This window comes from Triticum dicoccoides, chromosome 7A (assembly GCF_002162155.2).
Source record: "Triticum dicoccoides isolate Atlit2015 ecotype Zavitan chromosome 7A, WEW_v2.0, whole genome shotgun sequence".
Lineage (NCBI taxonomy): Eukaryota > Viridiplantae > Streptophyta > Magnoliopsida > Poales > Poaceae > Triticum > Triticum dicoccoides.
Genome location: NC_041392.1, coordinates 486167063 through 486188635, shown reverse-complemented (window position 1 = coordinate 486188635; position 21573 = coordinate 486167063). Strand labels below are relative to the sequence as shown.

At 45.4% G+C, this 21573-nt stretch overlaps 1 protein-coding gene and 1 long non-coding RNA gene across 7 annotated transcripts; one reads left to right on the top strand and one right to left on the bottom strand.

The window, feature by feature from the left end:
- The first annotated feature begins 4864 nt into the window (after positions 1-4864).
- Positions 4865-17870, top strand: LOC119332761. 6 transcript variants are annotated; one of them, XR_005161142.1, is made up of 7 exons: positions 4865-6410; positions 7156-7211; positions 7301-7360; positions 7436-7534; positions 13834-14670; positions 15345-15520; positions 17544-17870. XR_005161142.1 is itself a non-coding variant. In XM_037605914.1 (5 exons), the coding sequence occupies exons 1-5, from the start codon at positions 6242-6244 to the stop codon at positions 15417-15419; spliced, it is 459 nt and encodes a 152-aa protein (XP_037461811.1). In that variant the 5' UTR covers positions 4865-6241; the 3' UTR covers positions 15420-17870. The 6 variants fall into 6 exon arrangements, 1 of the variants encoding a protein (XP_037461811.1); XR_005161141.1 differs by having other exon boundaries at positions 15345-17455; XR_005161138.1 differs by lacking the exon at positions 13834-14670 and having other exon boundaries at positions 17495-17870.
- LOC119332763 lies at positions 13607-14122 on the bottom strand. Its single transcript, XR_005161143.1, has 2 exons — positions 13998-14122; positions 13607-13891 (listed from the first exon to the last, which is right to left on the bottom strand). It is a non-coding gene; the product is annotated as an uncharacterized LOC119332763 (long non-coding RNA).
- Positions 17871-21573: the final 3703 nt, after the last annotated feature.

The window sequence follows — 21573 nt, the reverse complement described above, 5'->3', positions numbered from 1 at the left end:
GATTAGGGTTTGGAGGGGTTTCTAGAGCGTTTCAGAGCCCCCGATCATGATCATGCGGCTTCGGACAGAGGAGGGGGGCTAGGTGGGGTTTGTGGACGGGGACGCGGTGGCCGTTTGTGGACGGGGACACTTGGGTTAGGAGGCTAGGATTAGGGTTTGGAGGGGTTTCTGGAGCGTTTTGGAGCCCCCGATCATGATCGTGCGGCTTCGGACAGAGGAGGGGGACTAGGTGGGGTTTGTGGACTGTGTAGGAGGTTTGGGCTCAGAGGAGAGGGGAGATATGCAGCCCAGCACGGGTTTTCGGAGATTGAAAACGTCCGACGTTCGACCGACTATAATGGCGTTATAAGTTTAACGGTTGGGCTATAAAATGAGCTCCGAATGTGATGAAACTTGGCAGGCGGCCTACCTACAACATAACAAGACCGCACGCCAACTCTCATCCCATTCTGAGAACATTTTCCGGTCACTTATAAAATAATATTTCGAACGTGTCGCGGGTGCGTGCAAGTGTGTCTGGGCTCCGAACTGACAACGGAAGGAACGGGGAGACCGAGACGGATGCGAGTTTTGAAAACATGATGATGCAATGCACATGATGACATGGCAAGATGCAACACACAAGCGAATGACAAGGCAACAACAGCGAATAACTGGAAGACACATGGCACATCGGTCTCGGGGCGTTACAGCTACCTTGCTGCACTTTTGTTACTACTATCGTTACTTGCTCGTTACAAATTATCTTGCTATCAAACTACTCTGCTACTTATAATTTCAGCACTTGCAGACATTACCTTGCTGAAAACCACTTGTAATTTCCTTCTGCTCCTCGTTGGGTTCGACACTCTTACTTATTGAAAAGAGCTACAATTGATCCCATATACTTTTGGGCCATCAAGGTCTGATTTCATCCGGGTTTGGAACACGCCAGTGAATGACATTTTTTGCTGGCAAGAAGCCGATTTTGACATATTCGTGAAGCATTTCTTCTATGAGATAGAAGGGACCCAGTCGCATGATGTAACTATCTTAGTCATGATTGGGGTGCACGGCCTAAAAAAGACGATTTAGAATGTGATTAAACCGGTAAGGTATAGCTAGGTTATATCAACATTGAGTTGGTGATTTAAAAAGCAGTTTGGAGTTAAGCCGGCAGGCGCCTGGCGAGTTACAAATTATTGTTTAAACTGCCGTGAAGGGCTAATGGATACGGATCTACAGTAGTTCGGAAACTGAAGTAAATTCTAAACCTGAGGTGACGGATTTTGCTTTTGACATTGTGAAAGGAGAAAATATTGCCAGGTTGTATAAGTCATGAAGCACATACTGGCAGCTCAATGGGGCCTAATGTTATATGGCGAGTCACGGTTTATGGTATAAGCCGCCATGGCAGTTATGGTACTTCAGATCTATCAGTGAAAATTTTGCTAAGATGGACAAACATATTTTGCAGATTGGTTATGTGGTTCTGGATCTGCCGCAGTTCAAAAAAGAAAAGAAAGTCTAAACCTAAAGGTTGTGACAGTGGAGGAACTTGTTTGCTTGAGGATTTTTCTGTATAAGAAAGACGATTCCTATGATTGAGAGGGGGTGTCAAGCAACTTCCGCGTGCCTTCAACGCTATTTTCAGATTAAAATGAGCGTGCTACGGAGGAATGACAAAGAACGACAAGAACACCGACGAACTAAACAAACCCTAGTGCAGATCTGAGGCATGGGAAGATGAGCACTTACGGATGCTGGTGGACAGCGGTGGCGCGCCAACGTTCTATGGTCCAGTCAGGTTGATGCAGCGGCCTGAGTTGGTGCAGCGGACGGAGGTCGGCGGCGGCGGAGCTCTACAGAGGAGTCGTGAGGAGGAAGACGAAAATGAGGAGACAAGGGAAAAAAATGAAAAGGACCCTTGTCCCTATTTATAAGGAGAGGGATAACATGCATGCATGGGAATCGAGGAGGCCAAAAAGTGATTATGTGGCTGCACGAGCGCCTCGAATTTCGGAAAGTCCATTATAGATAAAGACCTGTTGAGATGTTCTGGGCTTCGTGTGAAGTTAATGCAAGATGACGTCATGGCGGGTTAACAAGATTCGGTAAGCTGACGTCATGGCGGGTTATATCAAGTTCATGAAAATTGATAATGCGAGATTCTGCTACGTCAAGCACTGAAGATTGATGTGAACAAGTTCAAATCAACCTGGGGCCTAATGTTGAGGATATAACTACCGGGTATGACCCGCCCAGGAGGGGCCGGGTCATACCACTGGCGACTTAAAGATGAAGATAGCGGGTCATGAAGCAAGCCTACTGACGGCCCAAGACCCAGAGGCGACTTGAGGCCCAAGAGGATGAACCGCCATATGTGTAACTTGTATTGTAAGGCAAGGTTAGTTAGTCACCGAGTCGTACACATTGTGTATGAGCCGGCCGGGACTCTGTAAGCCGTCGGACATCAACCTATGTATATAAAGGGGTGACCCGGCGGCGGGTTAACTCAAGAAATAACAAGTCGAAAACTAGGTCAAGCGTATTCGCTCCCTGGTAATCGAAACCCAAGCAATACAACCCCAAACTGGAGTAAGCCTTTACCTCATTGCGAGGGTCCGAACCAGTATAAACTCTCTGTGTCCTTTGTCCCGATTAACCCCTTTAAGCTAACCTAGTTGCGATGGCTCCACACCTAAGTCCTTTCACTAGGGCATCTGCCATGTTAAACCCACGACATGATGGTTATATGATCCAGTTATATTAGCATTGTTGAGAGATTGCACTAGCGAAAGTATGGACCTTAGGCCTCATTTTCAAGCATTGCAAAACCGTTTATGCTCACTTGTGTTACTTGCTACCTTGTCGTTTTTTATTGTTTCTATTACAAAAATCAATATCTACTATCATTACTACACTTTTATCACCATCTCTTCGCTGAACTAGTGCACCTATACAAATTACCATTGTATTTAGTGTGTTGGGGACACAAGAGACTTTCTGTTATTTGGGTGTAGGGTTGTTTGAGAGAGACCATCTTCATCCTATGCCTCCCACAGTTTTGATAAACCTTAGATCATCCACTCGAGGGGAAATTGCTACTGTCCTACAAAACTCTGCACTTGGAGGCGGTCTACAAGAACAAGTTGTGTAGTAGACATCAAAGTCCTCCCTTTCTTTTGTTTTGATTAGCTCTTGTTTAACCTTTTACCTCAGTTCCTCCGTTAGCCGCTGAAGTGGAATTGCGAGTTTCAACTTTATTATTTTGTGTGCCATAGTGCTCTCTCGCCGAACTCTCACTTGAGGTCGTCTTGCTCCACTCCTCAGGAGCCTGTGATCCCTTCCCATATGGCAGGTCGCCATGTTCATCTCTAACACCCGACATTGGGCAACAAAGATCTTAATGGCCTAATCGTGTGCCCACACGAGAAACAAAAATGAGGGACATTTTCATATTGTAAGTCGTACGGGTCCATGCACTGTCGCCTCTTTGATTCAATCAAGATCCATGTCCTCAAGGGTTTATCCGTATCAATTGTGACTCTTGCTCTATACTCACATGCCAATGAGCTCCTTCCCACACACTACCCTCAGCGAAGCAAACTCATCTACAAACATATTTTCCCCAACCGATCTGAAGAGCAACCCTTTAGGGTTACCCCATGCCAGATGAAGTGCGCTGGAGATGGTTTGGATGTGGAAGATATTTCGGTGAAGGACTTTTCCAGCCAGCATCCACTTCTCCCCACTTCCTCCTCACGATCATCAAGAACCAGTGGTGTGACCTCCTCTTTTGAGATCTCGAGTTTTCCCAGGGCCTCCACTAACTTTGCCCTAGCTGCCCTCGGCGACAAAGGCCCTTATTCCTTGCCTTTATCAGTGGACGTCACCATCCTCCGACCAGTCTCGTCGTCGCCCCGCCGAAGAAGATTGATGTGCGTCGTCATAGGATCCACCCTCAAGCCCTAGTTGCCTCTTTTGAGGGCTCCAAGTTTTTCGAAGGAGAACTTCTTCTTTTTGCATGGCAAATTGGTAGTACGTGTTTCATTTATAAATCACAAAAATCATAGTACAAGCCATGTAGACATCTTATTCTCTGACAAAACTGAAAAGACAACAAAACGCTAGCCTTTGCACAAAGAAACACAACTATCAGGGTGCTCATATTTATCCTGAATTTCTCAAGATGACATCGTGCTATGTTAGAAAAAATACGAGTCCCAAGAATCCCTGGCCTTCACATCAACACCCGTTTTATCAAGTGACATACAACGCGGTGACTTAAAACCAGTGACTTATAAGTCACGCCTGTTTCGTTGTCATCTGACTTATAAGTCACCTGACCACACCTTTCCACTTTGCTTTTTATGTAAAGGTGGTGGGACCCACACAAAAGGGATGACTTATAAGTTTTAAGTTGGAGTGGAGCAACTTATGACTTATAAGTTGGGGTGACTTATAAGTTGGGTCTGTTTGGTAAAATAAGTCACTTTTTGCACTTTTAAAGTTGGTGACTTATTTGGAACCAAACAGGCTTATAAGTCAGGTGACTTAAAACCAGTGACTTATAAGTCACGCCTATTTGGTTGTCACCTGACTTATAAGTCACCTGATCACACATTTTCACTTTGTTTTTTTATGTAAAGGTGATGGGACCCACGCAAAAGGAGGTGACTTATAAATTTTAAGTTGAGGTGAGGCAACTTATGACTTATAAATTGGGCTGACATATAAGTTGAGTCTGTTTGGCAAAATAAATTACTTTTTTTCACTTTTCGACTTATAAGTTGGTGATTTATTTGAAACCAAACAGACCCTTATACTCCTTATACTGTAGAAACTCGAAATTATGAGGTGCGAAGCAAGTTTGACGGTTCGCAGGGTCCGGCGGAGGTGCCCAACCTGTTCTCTGAATCGATCCAAGAGGCCAACAACGTTCCGGTTGATCTCCTCCGGGAAGAACCCTAACCCTCGATCATGTCGGCCGCGATGTCCATATCCAGCCGCCGCTCTCCTTCCGAGCTTAGCCGGCCCACTCCTCCGGCAACCATAATCCCCAAGTCCCACCCCCTACCACCGTGCCAGACACGCTGTCCGGATCCAGCCGCCGCTCCTTCTTCGGCCGTCCGGCCCACTCCTCCGGGCGTGTCCGGCCGTGCGGGAACCCGTTCACCGGCCCTCTCCTCCGTCCCCAGCCGTCCCGACTGCGTCCTCCTGGACTCATGTGGGTATGGCTTCGTGGACGTGGACGACAACGACACCACCGCGCAAGCCTTCTCGGAGGCGACAGGAACCATCCGCGTGACTTTCGTTATCTCCGATCTCCCGTGCCTCTCGCGCTTCTACGTCCGCTGCCTCGACCTCCCGACCAGCCCCTTCATCACCGAGCCCAAGATCGTTTGCTCGGCGGAGAACCTTGCTCTCCTCAGCTTCCACCTGTCCACTTCCTGGTTGCCAGAGCACTTCATCTACAGGGCCTGGCGGAACGGGCGTCCGCCATCGCTTGACGCGCTTCCCGACATCAGCAGGTACCTACATAGAGAGACAACCAAACCATGCCTTATCGGCGTCTTGCCTGACGGCGGCGGCACAGACTTCGTCTTGGCAGCTTTCACAAGGGATATATTGCAGTACAAACTCCATATCTTCAGATCCAAGCAGCGTGCCTGGACCACGGAGCTCTTGTTCCCGGATCTTCCTCCTTGGCTGACCAAGAAAGGGGCAACAGTTTCCCCCAGCAAGGTGATTGCTTTACAGGGCGGGGTGCTGGGCTTTGTTGATCTCTGGAAGGGTATTTTGTTTTGCGATGTGCTATCTGAACTTGTGAAAACGTGGTTTGTTCACTGCCCAAGCTTCTGCCCAATAACCGAGTAAACTACAACAGATTGCCGGCACGCCCCATTCGCGATGTCACCTGCCCCGATGGTTTGATAATCAGGTGTGTCGAGTTGGAAGATCTATATGCTATCAAAACCAGCATTCCCGATGCCTCAACCAAGGATCTATTATTTGATTTTGATGCGGTTGATCCAACTGAGGAGAAGGAAGTACAGGAGTTTGTTGGTTGGAGGCTCATTACATGGTCTAGGGAGGTCTTTTGGGACTATTGGTGCAAGGACAGTGTGGTTCATCTAGATGAACTTGGAAATGTGTCCTTGCCTCATCAGATTCCGGCTGCCATGGTGCTGCAAAATTGCCATTGAAAACCCTGAAAACATGTTACCCAACCGCGTGTGGTGATGGCATTGTTTGTCTCATGTCCAAGAAAAATCATCGGGACCATGATGCATGGATTCTCACTGTTGACATGAGGACCAAGAGAGTGGGAGAGCCAGTGCCATTTAATGCCAAGAGATCATCAGATCGTAATCGTAATCCCACCTACATTCCTTGTGCGCTGAACAAATATCTGAATAATGAATCAGGTAACTATGAATATTTTTTATTTTATTTTATGATATGAAACTTAAGAATCTTATTGTGTCATTTTTAGGACTATTTGTGTGTCAACAGATGTGGTTTGGGTACATTTAGTTTCAGTTCTGTATGGTTCTCATTTCGTTTAGCCCATGCTAGATCACTGGATGCAATGGTAATCTGTATGGATTAGGCTGTTTTCCTTCACTTAAGGGCATCTTCCGACAGTAATACTTAAGGCTTAAATAATGATAGACTTTCTTTGTGCTGACATTCTTCAAATTGCTTAAAATGTGATGGTCTAAAATGATATCTTACTTAAATCAGTATGAACATGCTTGGTTTGATGCCAAAATTTAGCTTGCCAACATGTGGGCAAAGACAAAGTATTTGCTATCAATTACTCCCTCCGTCCCATAATATAAGAACGTTTTTGACACTACACTAGTGTCAAAAACGCTCTTATATTATGGGACGGAGGGAGTAGTTGTCTACCTTGTTTTGCCAATCTCGATGATAGTTGCCAATCTCTGTGAAGTTTGGACATTCCCAAATGTTGGCTTGCCAAAACATTGGCAAGACAATTTTCGGCTGCAAACCAAGGATGCCCTATGATCAATCTGTTGTCAGCCATCTACTAATTTTGCCCTGAGTTGTGGTTCATACTTTGGTTATGACACCATGCTTTATATCTAGATCAGTGATTAGTTGCTCATCCTGAATCTAATGGTTTTCACCTCTACTGCGCATTAGATCTAGCTCAGGTTGGCTTGCAAAATGCCCGTTTTCATGGACATTTTTCGCTTCAGGTATATGCTGTGACACTTTTGTCCTGTTGATACTATATCCATTTTTCCCTCTCTCGCACAATATGATTAACCATAAGGTTGTGGTGCAGCTGCCCCTTCAAAACTCGAACAAGCACAGTAATATTTCCCAACAGAAACGGCAGCGACTGGTACAACCTGTTGCTGTTATTTCCATTTTGCCCTCTTTTTGCATAAACAGGATTAACTATAGGTTTATTTTGCAGCTGTCCCCGCAGAAAGCGAACAGCTATCCTAATGCTTACCAACAGAAGCGGCAGACCATTGATTCAAATGAGGCGACCGGCTCATGCACTTCTCATCAGGTAATAGTATCATTTGTCAAGCTGGGGATAAAACACCTGCTGTGAACAAGGCAAAACTGGTTTCATCATACTATACTTCTGTGGCATTTGCCCCAGCACACTAAAATTAACTTACTGAGTACCATCGCAAAACATTGTCTGTTTCACACTACACACCTCACTGAATAAAATAGTATCGTTAAGGGCTATCGGTAGGTCCTGCCTCAATGTTTAGAAACCCGTGGGCAGTACCTCCTTCCTGGGTGGGCAGAGCATGGCACCTCATGCATGCTGTGGCCGGTAGGACCTTCTTGGACATGTGCATAGAGGTGCTTCACTCAACACACCTCCATAGCATCGGGACACCACTAGCCAGATCGTGGCAACAAAATACTGCCTTCCAGTTTATTAGCCCCATCTACGAAAGCCCAGCAACCAAGGAGAACCTAATTGACCACTAGTTGACACCATCTTAATACTACATTTCCGCTATTTGCTGGGCATGTGATAGGGCTAGATACTTTTGGTGCTGTCCAGGGCCGTACCCCAGCAATTCGGGGCCCGGAGCGAAGTCACAATTTAGGACCCATGTATAAGAATATCAATTAGGCCATTAAAAATATTTTTTATTAATAGTACGAATTTCTCGGAAGGGTTTAGGCTTAGTAGAACTAAAACCGAGTACATGATGTGCGGTTTCAGTACTACTAGCTGTGAGGAGGAGGAGGTTAGCCTTGATGGCCAGGTGGTACCTCGGAAGGACACCTTTCGGTATTTGGGGTCAATGTTGCAGGAGGATGGGGGTATTGATGAAGATGTGAACCATCGAATCAAAGCCGGATGGATGAAGTGGCGCCAAGCTTCTGGCATTCTCTGTGACAAGAGAGTGCCACAAAAGCTAAAAGGCAAGTTCTACAGGACGGCGGTTCGACCCGCAATGTTGTATGGCGCGGAGTGTTGGCCGACTAAAAGGCGACATGTTCAACAGTTAGGTGTGGCGGAGATGCGTATGTTGAGATGGATGTGTGGCCACACGAGGAAGGATCGAGTCCGGAATGATGATATACGAGATAGAGTTGGGGTAGCACCAATTGAGGAGAAGCTTGTCCAACATCGTTTGAGATGATTTGGGCATATTCAGCGCAGGCCTCCAGAAGCTCCAGTGCATAGCGGACGGCTAAAGCGTGCGGAGAATGTCAAGAGAGGGCGGGGTCGACCGATTTTGACATGGGAGGAGTCCGTTAAGAGAGACCTGAAGGATTGGAGTATCGACAAAGAGCTAGCTATGGACAGGGGTGCGTGGAAGCTTGCTATCCATGTGCCAGAGCCATGGGTTGGTTGCGAGATCTTATGGGTTTCACCTCTAGCCTACCCCAACTTGTTTGGGACTAAAGGCTTTGTTGTTGTTGTTGTTGTAGTACGAATTTCTCAAAGAACCAAATCATACCAAAAGAAAATTCTCAGAACATTGAGCTACAAGTCTATCGCATTTATTCTCAACATAAATTTGTCAACATTACCATCAACATTAGCATCTACTATATGAGATGTTGGCAGCCTTTTTTTTTCCTCTTTGCAGTTTAATGTTTCAGTCTTTAATCCCCTGATTTCCTTAGGCTATAATCGCCTGATGAGTACTGATATATGCAGTACTTATACAAAATTGGGGGCCCCAGATTTTTGGGGGCCCTGTGCAGCGGCTCCGCTTGCACATGTGCATGTACGGGCCTGGTGCTGTCAGGTTTTCGCACCATAGTACTCGTTTCGATGGCGAGCGAGTGTGGTGGGTTTCCTGGCAGTGCGTTGGACTCGCTACTTCTCTTTCCTCTCCTCCTGAATGTTTCTGGAACAGTTGTATTTCCTTCTTGTAATGGGAAGGGGGTAAGCCCGGTAAAAAAAATCTTAATACTACATGCATAACCACTTTCTCCCCTTCATGTATTGGTTGATTCCATTTCCACATTGAGAAGCAAAATTTGAAATTAATTAATATAGCCTTAGCTAATGTTTGACCATTTCCAAAGCAATAAGCCTGACAAATCAGAAAATAAAAAAGTTTGAGATGAGACTAACAAATCGGAAGGGAGTAGTAGGATACACTACCAGTTCTACAGGTAGCTTGATGAGGCCATTTAGGTATACTGCAATTGTAGCAGGTAGCAAACTTCCGATGATGCTTACAACAACAGGAAAGCCTTTTGTCCCACGCAAGGTGGGGTAGGCTAGGGATGATGCTTATGTGAATAGGACTATAGGAGTTACTATATTTCAGTTTCAGCACACACACTACTTATATATTTTTATTCCACTTCCCAGTTTGGCAGTTTCAGTGTTATGGCTTGTCTTCCTTTAAGCACATGATATAGACGAAGAATTTAGCGGTTCTGAATCACATGAACCATATTCTTATGTATTATATTGGACGGGTATTCTTTCATTAAGTTATATTCCCTCCGTCCAAAAATAAGTGTCATGGTTTTGGTTCAAATTTGAACTAAAATGAACTAAAACCACGACACTTATTTTGGGATGGAGGGAATATATATATATATACAGGTGGAGATGTTGGAAAATAGAAATAATAATTAGAGTTAGAGCCAGGGATGGAGCCAGGATTCCGACATAGGGGGTCGAACTGGTGAAGGCTCACCATCCATGGAAAGAAAATTAAAGCCTAGATGAAGTTTGGAATAAAAGAGAAACATCGTTGAGCGCGGGATTATAACTCAAAATACGCAAGTCAACTAAATATACATCACAAATGGCTATGACACTTGACTTATATATTGATAAATAAGAAAAGCAATTCACAAAGAGAAGAAACTAGATTTATCATAAAAAGAGAGAAGAAACTAGATAATCTACAAACTATAATACTTTAGCACTGTCAAGTAGCTGGCCACAGAAGATTTAAATCCCAAGTCCTTTTGAGTCTGGCACATCAGGAGCAATTGATCCAAGCACTTCCTTCACCAAATCTCAAGCCACAGCAGCACAATTCTTCCTCCGTTCCCCGGACCTCATATCATCCTCTGTTGTGAATAAAATAGATGGAAAAGAAAAGGCATGGTGAGAGCTTGAACAATTCGATTGCCCTAGGCTTGGCGACGGGCTGGAGCGGATGAGCGCACGAATGTTGAAACACTGTTTTTTTTATCGTGACTGCATTTTAGTTGTAGCGATAAAAAGGAAAGACTAAGTAAACTTGTCTTATCTTCTGAGATGGGCTACCGGCCTACCGCTTCCTAGACAACTGGGCTAGCCGTAGCGTAAAAAGGAAATACTCCCTCCGTCCGGAAAAAGTTGTCCACAGCTTAGTGTACTGTGAATTTTGCAAAAACGCCCTCGTAGCTTAAAATCTATTACAAACAGGTCGCTGTTTCCTTCCTTCTTCCTCTGTCCGTCGCCCGCGCGCGTCGCCAGGGCAAGTCGCCGTCGGGGACCTACGCCGGCGCCGCCCAGGGCTTTCTCCTCCGCCTCCCAGGACCTGCGCCGCCCAATTGCTTGCTCCTCCGACGCCCAGGTCCTGCGCCGCCCAATTGCTTGCTCCGCCGCCGCCCAGGACGTGCTCCTCCGACGCCCAGGTCCTGCGCCGCCCAATTGCTTGCTCCGCCGCCGCCAAGTACGTGGTCCTCCGCCGCCCAGGACCTGGGCCACCCAATTGCTTGCTCCGCCGCCGCCAAGTACGTGGTCCTCCGCCGCCCAGGACCTGGGCCACCCAATTGCTTGCTCCGCCGCTGCGCAGGACGTGCTCCTCCGCCACCCAGGACCTGGGCCGCCGCCGCCAGACCTGCGCGGCCGATATCCCCTCCCTCCACCAGGATCTGCGCCGCCGCCGGCCAAGACCTGCGCGCGCCTGGGTGTCGAGCGCCTCGACCGCGAGTTCCGGCCGCGCCTGGACCTCAAGCTCGAGCTCTTTCCCCTGCTCCTCTGCAAGTTGCTACTGGTCCCCTGCTCGTGTTGCCGCCCGGAGGTCACCTGCTCGTGTGCTGTCGCCGGAGGTCCCCTGCTCGTGCTGCTGTCGGTGAGAAGAAAGAAGTACAAGGCTCCTTGCTTTTTCATCTCCAGTGCCGGACCTTGCTTGCTCTGTAATTTGAAACACAATTGATCATGTCCTCTGAATAAATGTTACAAATAAAGAAGTTCAGTTAACTTTTGCTATCTGAATTCTAATCAGATCAAATTGCTGTCAATTGCTCTGTAATACTCAACCAGGTTTATGAAAATGAAGATCAACCAGGTTTATCTTCAGTAAATAATGGTTTATTTCAGTAAATAGTGCGAGCACAAACCAGGTTTATGCAAATGAAGGTCAACCAGGTTTATCTTCAGTAAATAATGGTCTATTTTCAGGAAATAGTGCGAGCACCAACCAGGTTTATGCAAATGAAGATCAAATTGATAACCAGGAGTAGCTGTCAATTGATTCGGTAATTTGCAGTAGATCAAACTGCAGTAGATTATATGCTTCATTGTTGCACAGCTGTAGTTTGAATGAAATAGATTATTTGCAAAGTTAAAAAAATAACAGATCAGGAATATGTCTTGTAACTAGTCAAAGATTCTTCTAACAACAAATAAACATATCTAAATTTGCTAAAACAATCAATCAATTTACAGTGCACAATCAATCAATTTATTTTGGAAACAAGTAATATGATTCCACCAGATTCCTCAAGACTAACTTTTATTAAATTTTCCTTTACTTGCTCTGAATCTAAATAACACTAAAATTTTCTTTATCAATCATAACAGTAAAGTTTATCTTGCTCAAATCTAGTCTGAATTTACAAAACACTAACACTATATAACTTGCAATTTTCAATACACCATTGTGAGCAAACGTACAAATATACTCGCAAGTTCAAGATAGCTCCCAAGCTCAAGCTCAAGATAGGCTAAAGAAGCTCCAGCAGAGTACACTGCATTCAGTGATCTTGCTAAAGAAGCTCTCAAGCCCAAGCTCAAGATAGGCTAAATTTGACAGCTACTGTACTCAAAGGAAGCATTTTGGATTATCACAGCAAAAGAAGCATTTTATGCAGTCTGAAGCATTTTGGATTACCACTAGACACTCAATCTAGCAGTCTGAAACATTTTGGATTATCACAGCAAAAAAACTTAATCATGTTTGATGCACATCGATGCAGCACCCCAAAGTCCCAAACATAAGCAGCAGCAGATTGGTATGCATTGTTTGATTAAGCAGTAGCAATAGCTCAACAAATTAAACAAAAAGGAAATTTCATATCGGTATGCATTGGCAGGGGAATGCTAGAACACGCAGATGTATCAGCTAGAGCACAATCTGTGTGAAAATACAAGCTTCTGAAATTTGTTACAGAAATTTCCCTACTAAAAAGATAACTGAATTTTGTGTACTGGAAGTTTACAGTGAAGTTTCAGTAACTACAGTAACTGAATTTACAGTAAGATTTCTCACTCCATTACACTGCTATTAACTGTATTATTCTGCTGTTAACAATCAGAATTGACACTATATTATTCAATCAAGTTGATGTTCAGAACCTGTCATTTTCTTCCAAAACCTGTCAATTTCTGTCAGGTTTTGATCTGTCAAGTTGATGTTCAGTCAAGTTGATGTCAAACTTGACACATAAATATTTGGATATATTTTTATTAACTTGGAATTATTTGAATTAGCTAGATTTATTTGAATCCATCTAGTCATCTTGCCACCATACAAAAAGACCCATACTTTCACCACAAAAAGACCCCAAAGTAGACAATGATACTGTAGTTAACATAACTAGGCATAGCAAGGCAGGGAGCAATGCTCTTCAACTCACCACACGAACTGAATTTTACTCAAACTGAATACTGTACTGAGCACTGAATGAGCAATAAAGGCACACAATTTAGAGAGCAAAAAATTGAACATTTCAGGATAAAAAACTGAAGATTTCTGAACACTTCTGAATGAGCATTTGTTATGATAAGATTTACTATTTCTCTTTAGCAAAGACTTAATATACAAATTCAGTTTTTAGGAAAGACAAGATTTACTATTTCAGTGAACATTCAAAGTCTGAACATTTTTAAATCTATTGAAGAATTAAGGAGGAGTACAAATTATTCAGGTGTGGTTCTGTTCCTTTTTTCAGTTTCAGCAGAACATTTATGTTTCTGTTCCTTTTTTCAGTTTCAGCAGTACATTGTTTCTGCAAAATGTTTCAGTAGAGCCTGACTGAATGAAAGAAGTAGAACATCTATCTCAACTATACAAAATTCAAGAAGACCAAAAATCAGTAGAACTTGACTGAATGAAAAGTTTCTCATAGCTGCTTTTGCTTGTACAGAGAGAGGGTACTCCGGGAAGAACATGGGCCGGTCGGGGATCCCTGTGCGCTACAGCATCTGCTCGCCCCCAACATAACAAGGCCAGAATCAACAGAAGCAAACCACGGAGTTGCTGGCCAAAATAATTTCAAACAAAATGAAAGCTGACAAGGGAGGAGAGGACGTGCGTCATGTTGTTCTGCTTCTTGATGAGGGAGGTGAGGAGGGGCCTGAAGAGCGGGGACTCGAGGAGCATACCCAGTACGCCTTGGCGGCGAACGGAATCCCCTTCCTCCTCCTTTGCGGACTGGCGCACGGCCGAGGCGGCGACCGGCGCGTAGGCCCACGCACACCCGAGGTGGCGCAAGCGCAGCGCGAGACACTGCTGCTTTCCCCGTGCCTCCTCCGGCGTCGGGGGCAACGAGGAGGAGGTGTCGCCGCAGCGCGCAAGCAGGAGACGCAGCGGGAGGAAGAAGAAACAACTTTGGGGGTGAAAGAGGGGAGATTTGGGAGGCAGGCAAGGGGGCCAGGGGAGCTGCGCGAGGCAGGAGGGAGCGGTGGCGTAGGCATCCCCGGCGGCGGAGGAGGACGTGCGGGAGAGCAGGGGAGCAGCACGGTGAAGCTGAGCAGGGGAGCTCCGGCGTCGATGCGCCCGTGTCGGAGCGGCGGGGTGTGTCGATTGGAGAAGACGAGGAGTGCGGGTTGTGTCGGGAGTTTGGGGAGGGGTTTTCTGCAAAAACGCCAGGAGACAACTTTTCCCGGACGGAGGGAGTACTAATATACTTCCTCCCTCTGGGTTTATTTGCCCCCCTTGTTTGGTGCAAGTTTGACCATTTCTTTGACTAACAAAATATGAGGTATGTGCTACATAATGTATACTATTTGTATTCGTACGAAGTTTTCCATGGTAAAAAATTTATGACATATAATTCATATTTTATATTAGTAAAATCTAGTTAGGTTCAGGCTTTGGATTAACCGATCATGAGCCCATGCAAGGTGGGCTTTCATGTTAAAGGGTTGGGTCCCCCCGCCCCCCAATCCGTCCTTGGTTAGAGGATCATATTTTCTGTAAGATTGTTGATGCACATGCTCCTGCAGAGTTCTTTTAGACATCTTTATTTATTCTGGAATAGTTTACTTGGTTATTGACTATGGGCATCTCCCCCCCCCCTATGTTGTCGTCATTTATACATAGCTCCTTTGTCTAATATTGCCCTAATTATTCATGTGCAAGTAATTAAATAAGACGCTGTCAAACTAATTATAAGCAACTCGTTCCATTTATACATACATGGTCTGGCAGAGTTTTTAGCCCAAACGAACCTGTTATCTTTGTTGCATGTACACCTGCTGATTCTACAATTGTGTGCCAAGTCTTGGAAAGTGCAGACATGTACACCTGCTAATTCTACAATTAGCATTTCTCTGTAATCTTGGTGCCTCCTCTCTCCTGTGAGCCCATGACCATTAGTTTCTGTCATATCTTTTGCATGAAGCTTATTATACCTGTGCTTCCATTTTTTGGCAGATAACACGTGAGATTCTTGATGCTAATGTGCGATGGGCAAAGTATACAAACCCACCAGATTATCTTTCGGTTTGATGGGGTCTAGAGATGAAGGGGATTGGGGGGATTAAATCCTTGCCAGTCAAAATTCCCCTCCAATTCACTTGGTGGGGGGATTAGCCAAACAAGGCTTGAAGGTAACTAGCAGGTTTGTGCGCGGCGGCAGGCCGTGCTTCACTAATACATCTGCATATAAATTTTATATATTTGGCTTGAATGTGTTCATATTTATTTTTGTCTTGTTGGATAAATCTTTTCTTGGAGCTTTAATCAGGAGGTCATTTATATGACAGGGTAAATGGTATTTTATATTGAATTGATAACAATCATAAGTTCGATGAATCGAAAATGGCACAGTAATGGTTTGGTGTACTGGAGTTTCTACTTAAACAATAGTTTTTCAATGAAAGGGATGACTTCCCCAATTGCATAACGAAACCAACTGTCTTACAACCAAAACGCACCACCGCCAACTTGGAGGACAGGCCCTTCCAAGCCCATCCGCAGGGAGCCTAGTTGATCAGGGCCTAGGTAAAGCAGTACTTAGACAACAGTGTTATGGTGATATCAAAGGCACAATTATAAACTTGATGTTTAACATTAGCGTTCATGATGCACCCGTCACTTGTTGCTCTGCATTGGTTCTGATGTTTAGGCTGAGTTGGACAACACTTTCTGCCATGGGAAAAGGACAGAATATGGTTGGTACAATCGTTGTCGCCTTAAGTCATTTTGTGAGATGTTAGAAAATGTCAAGTGCCAATTCACCTGTGCGGTTTTGATTGGTGTTACTGGTATAGAATGCTCCCTCATGTCTTTAGATAAACAATAATAATGTTCCACATGCTTGAACATAGAGAATCCTGAGTTTCTTTCTCCTCTTCCTAGTTGTCACAATGTTCCAATTAGTACTCCTAGCATACTTCAACTTATGTTGTGAATGTGCCCCTCCAAAAAATGTGTAAACTCTACAGCCTATTTGCGTGTATCAGTTCAAGATTTGTAAGCCTGCACACCATTACGGTTGAATGTTGCTAAGGATTATATGAGAATTAGGTATTTGATCCATGCCTTCCTAAAATGCCTAAAGAATACCCTGAAAAATATGGAATCAGCTGCTCTGTGTGGTCAAATTGTTTTGTAAACATCATATACTTTAGTCAACTTGTGTAGTACTAACTGAATAAGAAATCAGATTCTGAAGTCCTGGAACGAAATAGATCTCTGGTTTAGCAGAGGCCAGAAGGTAGAAACTATGTGGCCAATCGAAAATCCCACATAAGCAAATAGCAAAAAAAAAAAGAACTAGGAAGCGGCACATGTAACAGAGGACAAAAGAAAAATCTGAGAAGAAATATTTCTCATGTGTACATGCAGTATGAATATATAAGGCATACAGTAATAGCTGTAATGAATAGCTTAGAGAGTAAAATTAATCCACCAGTTATCTGTCAAAGCCAGGCTTTACAAAAATCAATTGAGCAAAGGTTAAGCGCTTAACATATCACAATGATATCAATTTTCACTAAAAAGTACAAATAGAGTAACAGATTCATGGTAGATATACTGCAATTTGTGCTCCTAACCAGTTGGCAAATGTTGGTTTGCTATTACGATATTTACTGGGTACCAATATGCTGTCTAGCATACAACAGGTGGTGTATAGCAACCATTAGGTGATTTATATCTGCTACCTCTGTCCGAAATTAGATGACACTCAAAAGGATGTATCTAGATGTATTTCAGTGCTAAATACACCCGTTTGAGCATTAACTAATTCCGGACGGAGGAAGTACAATCGTTTCCATCAGTAAAGAGAAACTGAGTTAATCCCATTTGGCGTACTATTTAGAAATTATCTTGTCTGGCAAAGGTTAATTTTTTTATCTGCCTGACGTTGGATGACACTCTACCGTGTAGTGTTATACTTGCCAATTGACACATGAAAGTTTCGCCCTTTTGTCCATCTTGTTCCTCTTGCCTAGAAGATACTATGAAACAATTGTTGTTTCGGTGCCATAAAGCTAGGGGGGAGGGGTGGTTGGATTCGTTCCCCAATGGCCTTTGTGAAGGTTAATGTTGATGTTTTTTTTTATCATGATTTTCTTAAGGGTACGGTTGGAGCGGTCCTGAGGGGCGATAAAGAAAAATTCATTGCAGGAGGCCTTTGGAGAATCAACTGGTGTGCGGCCGTTCTCACGACGGAAGCTCTGCTGCTTAGATTCGGTCTATCCTTGACGCAACGGACGGGATGTAATCGACTTTCATCAATTCTGATATAATTTGGAGGTCATTGATGCCATGAATAATAGAGGATGGTTGGTATTTATTGCTTGTGATTTTAATATTTCTGGGTTTCAACATTGTAATAGAGAAGCAAATAAGGTTTCTCACGAGCTTACTAGATTGGCTAGTTTTTTGACTGCACACTTGAGACTTGACACTTTCTCACATAGGTGATATATGCATAACTGTGTTCTGAGTGCTCATGATGAATCAGGATCCATGAGTGCTAAACTGTAAGACCTCTGTAAGTGATGGGTGGTTTAAGTTTAATAAAGTGGTGGGTTGTTTAAACTTAACTAAAACTTGAAGCAAACAGTAAAGCTTCTACATGTGATTAGGACCATATCAGAAGTCGTCTTTACAAAAAATCAGGAGAGAATGGTACCATAAGGTTCTAAATAATACTGGAAATTATGATTTTTGATCTAACATGTAAAATGAAACAGTCAAAGTTGGGCTCACGTTTGAATCATGCCATGTTCTGAACGCTATATATTCTTTAAAAGAGGGTGTGCGTAGTCAAAAGTTGAAATTTCTCTCGAATACGCAAGAGTGTGTATTATATATATTGAAGAAGAGGATAGGGTATAAAGCCCCTCCACGTTGGAAATTACATGTTACATAACCTCAACTCCACCCACACAAGGACTACAAACCTAGGACTAACTCATCTCACTCGCCCACCTTTCCACCGCCAAAAAGATTGGCTCAACATCCCCTTTAAAAAATTTCACTCTTTTCCAGATTCTACCCTCAAGAACTATCCTACGCAGCACATGCGAGCTCGAAGGTGTGGCACCATCGAAGACTATGACATTTCGGTGCTTCCATAGTTCCCACATACCAAGGATCAACAAAGCCCGAGTGTCCTTGGCGCCCAACCTCATGTCCGTCCTTGTGTTGCACCACTCCTCGAGCGTTGTATCCGCGTTCGTTATCCACTCCGGTCGATTCGTAGCTAGGCAAAGTCCCATCCAGACTTGTCTCGCGAAAACACACCCAATGAGCAGGTGGTTGATGGCCTCTTCCTCTTGGTCACAAACCGGGCATGCTTCTTGGTGCTCCAGTCCACGACGCGCTAGCCTATCGGATGTCCAACATCTGTTTTGCAGAGCCGTCCACGCAAAGAAACGGCAACATAGCGGTGCCTTGGACTTCCAGGTGAATGCCACAGCGGGGACGACCTCCCTGTCAAGAACCTCGCAGCATATGCCGATCTTGTGGAGAAGCATCCGTTCGTCTCCCAAGTCCAGAATGTGGCATCTTCCTCCTCCGGCTGAAGCTGCATCTCAGCAAGGAGCTCCCAAAGGGCCATATATTCCTGAAGCATGATCACATTTAGCTCCGGCCCCACATCAACTGCCCAGGCGCCATTCTGCAGGCCTTGGCTAACCGTGCGCGTGCAGCGAGTACTATGAGGCACTTTCATGTACAGATTTGGGGCGATATCTTCCACCCTTGCCCCCTGAATCCACCTGTCTTCCCAGAACCATGCGTTGTTTCCATTGCCTACAATAGTCTTCGTCGCAGCCTTGAAGAGCAGCCTCGATTCATTTGGCACGGTAATATCCAGATGTGCCCATGGCCTTGATCCGTTCACACGCTGAAGCCAGGGCCATCGGGCTTGCATGGCCAAGTTAAGCCACCTCAGGTTCGGAATGCCCAGGCCCCCAGCCCACTTCGGCGAGCACACCCTATCCCAGGCCACCATACACTTGCCTCCATTTGCTTGCTCTTTGGCGCACCAAAGGAACCCTCTGCAAATCTTCTCCGTTTGAGTGATCGTCTTGATGGGTATGTCTAGTGCCATCATTGCATGAAGTGGTATTGCACACAATACAGACTGAATTAGCAGTAGTCTTCCACTCTTTGGCATGTTCACCACTTTCCATCATGGTAAGCACCCGGCCAACTGATCCACAAGCCCTCGCAGTTGGGTTGTTGTTTGCTTCCGAAAGGTGAGAGGCAACCCAAGATATTTGCACGGGAACGTTCCCACTGGACAGCCCATGATATCCCCAACTCTCTGCATGATTTCCAGGCTGCAGCGGATAGGAAAGGCTGCACTCTTGGCTAAATTGGCGCATAGTCCGGAGCTATTGCCGAACAACCGCAAGAGTGCATCGCAAGAAATAAGATCATTGTCTCAAGGCTTCAAGAAAATCATCACATCGTCCGCAAACATGGACAGTCGCTGGGTAATGCCCATACCTGACAGAGGGGCCAGAATGCCGTGCGAGGCAGCAATTCCAAACGGCTTATGAAGCGGCTCCACTACTAGTATAAAGAGCATTGGCGATATAGGATCGCCTTGTCTGAGGCCCACGCAATTCAAGATGGGCTTGCCTGGGACGCCGTTTACCATAATCTGTGTTGATGAAGTCGACAGTAAGCCACACATCCATTCTCTCGACTTGTCACTGAACCCCATTGCTCGAAGTACCTCCAAAAGAAAGGGCCATTGAACGGAGTCGAATGCTTTAGTGATATTCAGTTTCATCATCATTGTGGGTTCCTTGAGTGCTCTTAACTTTCTTGCTGTACACTGCACAAGCATGAAATTATCATGGATCAAGCGCCCTCTGATGAACGCACTCTGGTGATTTCCCACCAGAAGCGGGAGCTCCACCGTCAAACTGTTAGCCAACACCTTGTCAATTTTTTATGATCCCATGGACAAGGCTAACTGGCTGGAAGTCCTCAAAGTTGAAATTTCATCTTTAGTTACGTCCAAAGTTGCATCGTTTTTTCATGGACAAGCAACCAGTTTAGCGCTAGCCTCCCGTGAATGGCTCCCTAGGGCTCTCAGTGTCGTCTGAACTACCTGAACAATGCGCACCCGGGCGGCTTGCCTCGGGGTCCATGGTGGGTTGACCGTGGGCATGATCGGGCCATCATCATGGGGTGTTTTCGGTCGCGCCAGCGTAGGCCTTCTCGTGTGTTGCCCTGAGCGTTCCTCCTGTCATTGTCCTTTGCCTCGGCTAGGACCGGGCATGCGAGGACTGGGGCCACCGTCATGTGGTGGGTTTTGGTCGTGTCTGCATGCACTATCTTGGGCGTTGCTCTGCGTGTGCCGGGGGAGCTCGGTCCAGGCTATCAGCGTCCTTTTCCCCGGTCCGGTTGTGCCTTGCTCGACATGGTTTGTTCTAGGTAGTTGCACTGGGATGTCTGACTAGGGGTTGCAACGGCCAGGGGTTGCGACAGCAAGAGGCCGGGTGGCCAACGACGTGTCCGCCGGACCCAGTGTGACGTGGTTTCCTGATTGGATTGTCATGAGTAGGGATGCAGCGTGAGTTGTTTGATCTTTTCCTTAAGGTGGTTGCGTTTTCCTATAAATTTGATGTTTTATGCTGAACGTCGGGCGCCGCATGCATTGGCCTTTCTCTCTCCCTTTGCTTTGCAGCTCTTGCTCGGAAGGGCTCCTTGCCGGAGCCCACCGGCCGACGACTAGGACGTGCTTGGAGTTGTTCTCTGCATGCGGGCATTGTTCTGGTATATAATTGGGTGTAATGCCCCGAGACCGATGTGCCAGGTGTCTTCTAATATTCGTTGTTGTTGCCTTGTCATTGCTTGCGTGTCATGCATCTCATATCATGTCATCATGTGCATTGCATTTGCATACGTGTTTGTCTCATGCATCCGAGCATTTTTCTCGTTGTCCGTTTTGCATTCCGGCGCTCCTATGTCACCCGATGTCTCTTTCTACCTCTTTTCGTGTGCGGGTGTTAAACGTTCTCGGATTAGAGCGAGACTTGCCAAGCGGCCTTGGTTTACTACCGGTAGACCGTCTGTCAAGTTTCGTGCCATTTGGACTTCGTTTGATACTCCAACGGTTAACCAAGGGACCGAAAAGGCCTCGTGTGTGTTGCAGCCCAACACCCCTCCAAAGTGGTCCAAAATCCAC